The 5,962-nt window shown below is 36.4% G+C and overlaps 1 protein-coding gene across 1 annotated transcript; it reads right to left on the bottom strand.

Moving 5' to 3' along the window:
- Nucleotides 1-3,288: 3,288 nt before the first annotated feature.
- Nucleotides 3,289-5,365, bottom strand: LOC107574110 (uncharacterized). Its single transcript, XM_016260579.1, has 2 exons — nucleotides 5,323-5,365; nucleotides 3,289-4,211 (listed from the first exon to the last, which is right to left on the bottom strand). The coding sequence occupies exon 2, from the start codon at nucleotides 4,168-4,170 to the stop codon at nucleotides 3,310-3,312; it is 861 nt and encodes a 286-aa protein (XP_016116065.1). The 5' UTR covers nucleotides 4,171-4,211; nucleotides 5,323-5,365; the 3' UTR covers nucleotides 3,289-3,309.
- Nucleotides 5,366-5,962: the final 597 nt, after the last annotated feature.

The raw sequence follows: 5,962 nt of genomic DNA, 5'->3' as shown, positions 1-5,962 counted from the left end.
TATGGGCATAAGGAAACATGAGGGAGAACTAAACACACACAAAACACTGGAACAAAGTCTGACATCGATGTGTTTACCAGATGAACCTGCTTCAATTATTCACACCACAGAGATTTTAATATATCTTACAATATTACAATGACAGATTATTAATTACTAAGTCAAACACAACAGACAGTAACAAACTATTCACACACACAGTAAGACCTAGATTAATGAAGATGATCAGATCATGCTGAAGATACTTAGAGTTTCATACACTGAATTTTTTACCGTTTCAGTGTTTAATCTCAACAGCTCTGATTGATTGATTCTTATTTAAACTTTTCCAAATTATCAGTTTCTCTTGATGCACACACATGTTTGAATCACACATTTAGTTTGTATTGTTTGTATCTGCTGCCATTAAACGCTGATGATAAAAATGAGTGTGTAACTAATAACACTGAGTGATCGGAGGAAAAAAAGTCTGATGTGTTTGATCAAAAGTGTTATAATTCATAATAATCTGTGTTCGGTTCACTCTTCATCATTATATGAACAGCAGAATAAAAGCAGCTGTTGATTGTGTCTCATCAGCTCCTGTGATTCTGGATCCAAACACGGCTCATCCACATCTCGTCCTGTCTGATGATCTGACCAGGCTGAGATGGAGCTTGACCAGTCAACCATTTCCTGATAATCCAGAGAGATTTGACGAGTATGCCTGTGTCCTGGGTTCAGAGGGTTTTAACTCAGGAACACACTGCTGGGATGTGGAGGTTAAAGAGAGTCTATGCTGGCATCTTGGAGTAACTACAGCATCAAACCAGAGGAAAGGACATGATTTCTTCAACGCTGATGTCTGGTGTGTGAAGTATCATGAATCTCCATTTCTCTCCTTAGTCACAAAATTTGATTTCTGTGTTGAACAGAAGCTTGATCGTGTGAGAGTTCATCTGGACTATGACAGAGGAACAGTGTCGTTCTCTGATCCTGTAACTAACACACATCTACACACATTCACAACCACCTTCACTGACACCGTCTTACCATTCTTCTGGTGTTATGGTTTATTGCCTCTAAAGATCTTACCGTTCGATAGTCTGTAATCTGTAGATCTGGATCTTCCTGCTTTCATCATGCTTCAATATTTAATCCATATCACACGAGTAAGAGTGCTGTTGATCTGAATATAAGTACGGCTGTGATTAGGATACTGGACTGATACCAGCTCTACAGACACACTCACACTGCTGTTATACAACAGATCAATAAACAATAAATAATACAATTAATTAAGTGAGATTAATCAAACTTTTAAATGATTGAGTTTATAAGATTCATCATTGTCTGCTGAGGTGACGTTAATATCAAACCACTTCATTTCAGTCACAGTATATCCAGATATTTTCAGAGTTCAGTCACAGAACACATGGAAACATCAGGGACTGTTAAAACTACGATCTCCATGCCTGGATTTCTTTTATGGTAATATATTTTGATTCATTACTTTATCCCTACATTTATTAATCAAGTGTTACGCTGCACTGAATTAAAACACATGGTGAAGGTTCGAATAAATCATGTTATTTCTCGAATCTGACTAATGAGAAACAATGATGTGTTGTGAATCCCGCACAGTTTAGGAGTCACGACTTGTCCAGAAAAAAGCTTTCTGGAGAGAGAGAAAGTGTTGAGGAAAGGAATGTTCGGTTTTTGTTTCGTTTTTTTCAGTGTGAAACGTCTTGGGTATCATCAGACTTTCTGTTGTTGCTTCAAATGTTGTAAGCAGAAACACTGTGCTAAACCAAAAACCAGCATTTAAAGCTGTATCATTCAAGATCAAATCCAGTAAAGCGTACTTTCTTCTCACTTTTGTGTATGTGCTGAATTTATTTATTACATAAAGATTTAGTCATTTTGTTTTAAATTAAAATAAGAAATGTTGCCTTGGCAACTAGCTAAAACAAAAATGCTATTTATAATAATTTTATATTACACTTTTATTACAGTTCTTAGCTAACTATAATAACTCTGACTTAGATTAGCTGTTTTTTAATTCTGTAATTTAATAAAATGTTTTTATTCCACAAATTACACTGCATTTATTTTACATTTGTGTCAACAATGTTTGTCATTTCTTTCTTTCTTTCTTTCCTTTTTTTCCATCAACAAGTAGCCCAGTCTGTTCCTGGTCTCCACTGACCAGTGTTGGGGAAAGTTACTTTTAAAAGTAATGCATTACAATATTGCGTTACTCCATAAAAAAGTAACTAATTACGTTACTTAGTTACTGTTTATGGAAAGAAATGCGTTACGTTACTTTTGCGTTACTTTTTAAATCTGGACAGGGCTTGTATGTTTGTTTTTAAATTAAAAAAGTTCTATTTTTGGCAAATATTAAAGCTTTTCACACCAAAAGTGAAATGGTTGAACTGGATCATCGAAGGTCAAAAGCAAAGACATTGGTTAATAGAATGGGAATAAATACATAAAGGATATTTGTGTTGTTTAACATTTAATTATTGCAGGTTTGTGTCATATTCTGAGTTGCATTATTTTTATTCATTTTGAGGAATACTGAATCTGTGTTTTTTTTTGTGAGTGAGATGAATTAATGCATATTCATATTTATTTTAGAACTACAGTAACATCTTCTGATTTCTCTCAACATGCGGACAGGAGAGCTGTCAATCAATACATTGGAAAAAAAGTAACTTGCGTTACTTATTTGAAAAAGTAACTCAGATATTCTCTTGTAAATCAAAAAGTAATGCGTTACTTTACTAGTTACTTGAAAAAAATAATCTGATTACGAAACTCGCGTTACTTGTAATGCGTTACCCCCAACACTGCCATTGACTTCCATAGCATTTTTATTTTGCGTACTGTGGAGGTCAGTGAGGACCAACAACTCTCTGATTACCCACATTCTTCAAAACATCTTCTTTTATGTTCAACAGAAGAAAGAAACTCAAACAGGTTTTGAATCATTTAAAGTGGAATAATAGGAATCATTTCCTTTTGGGTGAAATGTCCCTTTATATAGTTTGTACACAGATATAAATAGTACAAAATTAACATTATTTTATGTTTTATTTTCATCACGCATGTTTCTCAGTGAATCCAGACAAAGAAGCTCATTTATAAAGTGAGTTTTCACTGGTCTCATGTTTTAATCACAACATCATTCTCAGACTATCATCTGTTATATAAGAGTTTTCATGACATTAGTGTTATTTTAGAATGCGCTAATAATAAAGAAAAAAGGGCTGTCCAAACATTTGACTGGTAGTGTATATTTCATTCATGAAATGAGAGATAGTGTCAGTCGTGTAGAGCTGCTGTGTCTCCTCTCCTCTCTCCGGGAAAAGGCTGGATGTGAGGAACAGACAGAGGAAAGAGCAGGATTTCTGACGGAGAGCAGGGCGACGGAGGCGGGGAGTTGTCTGGAAGGAGCAGAGGGACGTTAAGCAAGCAGTCGCTTTGAGTGATGGGCGGCAGGAAGTGTGGGCGTCGGTCTCTCTGTGTTTGCCCCGCCCCTTTACACAAAGACTCCGCCCAGTTGCCACGCCCACTAGAGTTGCTCCGGTGTCGTTTTGTGGCTTGTTTCCTCTGGCTGTCTGTTATTTCTAAACTCTGTATCCACAGGCTGAAGTCTGACACCTCATTTTTTACTTGTTTATTTTTCTTTTTTCGCATCACCTTTGGTGTCTGTTCCCGCCAAACTTCTTCAAACAAATACTCTTCCTTTTCAGTCCTAATTCCTGTGTCTCTGCCGCGGGTCCTCGCTGTCCTTTGGTCGTGATGCCAGCGCTGAACGCCGACCAGTGGTGGCTCCTTATTCATGGATATCTCATCTTTTTGATGGTTTGCATGTAAAATCTTGGGCAGTGGCTTGTCTTGAATGCATTTGAGTCCATTTAAGGGTGAATTTCGGTGAGGTCGATCCATTAACGGGTCAGGACGGTCAACAGACTGACCCGATGTGCTTCGGGTCGTGTTTAAGACTGAACGCAGGCGACGGTGGGGCGGTAAACTAGCAGACAGTCCCGTCAGACCCAGCGCACGGAAGAGAGGAGCGGGCCGGAGGTCAACTGTGTGACGCTTTCGGCAGTCCTCACTAGTTTTGACGATTTCACTGGCGATGATCCCGAGTCCAGCAGAACTCTCTGGAGTTTTGTCCATGATGGAGTCTGGAGGAGCAGCAGAGATCAGTGTCTTCCGCTCTAAAAGGCCACGTTCACACTGCAGATTAATACAGATGTCACTCCTGTTCAATCATTTGCAGTGACAAACAACACAATTCAAGCCAACAATCTCATATATTACTTGTCTGGGCCAGGGTTTTTTATTTAATTAGGGTCCAGAGCTCCTCTGTGGGGCCGCAAGGAGGTGATAGGAGGTCCATAAAAATAAATAAACAAAAGTAAATAAACAAAAATAATATAAACAAATAAAATAAATTAATAAACATTAGTTTAAAACAAATAAGATAAAAAACATGGAGGCAGAGGAATTTCTAAATGTTTGTGAAAAATATGTGAAATCAATTCTGAATAATAAGGTTAGTAAACAATAAATAAACTAAAAATAGAATTGAATAGAATAGAATAAACATCTGGATAAAATAAATAAAATTAAAATAAACTCTAAATGTTTAATAACTGTAAACAAACACATAAATAAATAATAAATGCATCAAAACAAATGGACACAGTACTATCACAGTACATAATAATAAATGTATTTACCAAAAAAAATTAAAAAATGTTTAGACATATTTCTAATAATATTCTTTCATAGTATAAAGTGCTGTCTGTAAGTTTTCAGATGGGGTTCTCTTACATTAGCATAATCATGTTTGGCAAAGAAAAGATTGAAATCTCCCGGGTTAATCTGTTAGCAACATCCATAAACTATAATATAAAAATAGATTTATTATTTCAAGAGATACATTTCTACTTCTGATTAACAAAGAAGGAAAGTACTTCATAGATTGACTTTAGTTGCAATTATAAAAAATCACTGTGGTATTTCAATGTTTTTTGCACACAGATCATGAAGGTAAATCCTTTAAAGAAACTATAATGAAGAAACAATGCCATATGAATTTGGTAATCACACAGTTCCATGGTTTATATTAAAGTAAACATGGTCTTAGCATGTACTTTAACTAAAGTCAAATTATTTTGGAAGCAACGTCATAAATGATGTGAAGAATAAAGCAGTTTGAAACACTAAACAGAGAGACACAGCAAGAAATGAGAATGAGATGAAGAGAGATACTGTTAGGAAGTGCAGTTTAGGAAGAGCGAGTGAATGAGAAACAACATCTACCTGATGAAGAGGTCAGATTTACTCACAGATCAACATGAAGAGCCTCTTACAGTCTGATGCTTCATCTCTCATCAAACACACACTCAGTATCTGTTGCCATGGAGTCCTGAAAGACCAATCAGCATCTCTCTCAGTCTCTCTCTCTCTCTCTCTCTCTCTCTCTCTCTCTCTCTCTCTATATATATATATATATATCTGTCAGTCTCTCTCTCTCTCTCAGTCTCTCTCTTTCTCTCTCTCTCTCTCTCTCTCTCTCTCTATATATATATATATCTCTGTCAGTCTTTCATGTCGTGCCCTTCAGAATTATATGCGGCTCGCCTCTTTTTTTACATCTGTCTGTCCATCAATTATGAAACAGAGGGCAGGACAGAAGCTCTGACAAACACACTCAAAATCCTTCATGATTCCTGCCTGGCATCCACATGATCTCAGTCAGCAAATAGAGACAAACTGAGGAAATAAAAACCCAGTGACTGACCACTACACTGTAAAAAATGACCGTGAATTTAACGGTAAAACACTGTAAAAATGCTACAGTAAAAACCTGTTAAATGGTTAACGGTAAATTCCCCTACTATATACGGTGAAAAACTGTATTGGACATTACATGTATTGGACATCAATTTTACGGTAGTAT

The sequence above is a fragment of the Sinocyclocheilus grahami genome, unplaced genomic scaffold (genome assembly GCF_001515645.1).
Source record: "Sinocyclocheilus grahami isolate Dianchi unplaced genomic scaffold, SAMN03320097.WGS_v1.1 scaffold2117.1, whole genome shotgun sequence".
NCBI classification, from domain to species: Eukaryota; Metazoa; Chordata; class Actinopteri; order Cypriniformes; family Cyprinidae; genus Sinocyclocheilus; species Sinocyclocheilus grahami.
This window is presented reverse-complemented; position numbering and strand designations above follow the sequence as displayed.

Bases quoted from the DNA above. Each gene is read 5' to 3' on its own strand.
- LOC107574110 (XM_016260579.1), bottom strand. From the start codon at position 4,170: ATGGACAAAACTCCAGAGAGTTCTGCTGGACTCGGGATCATCGCCAGT.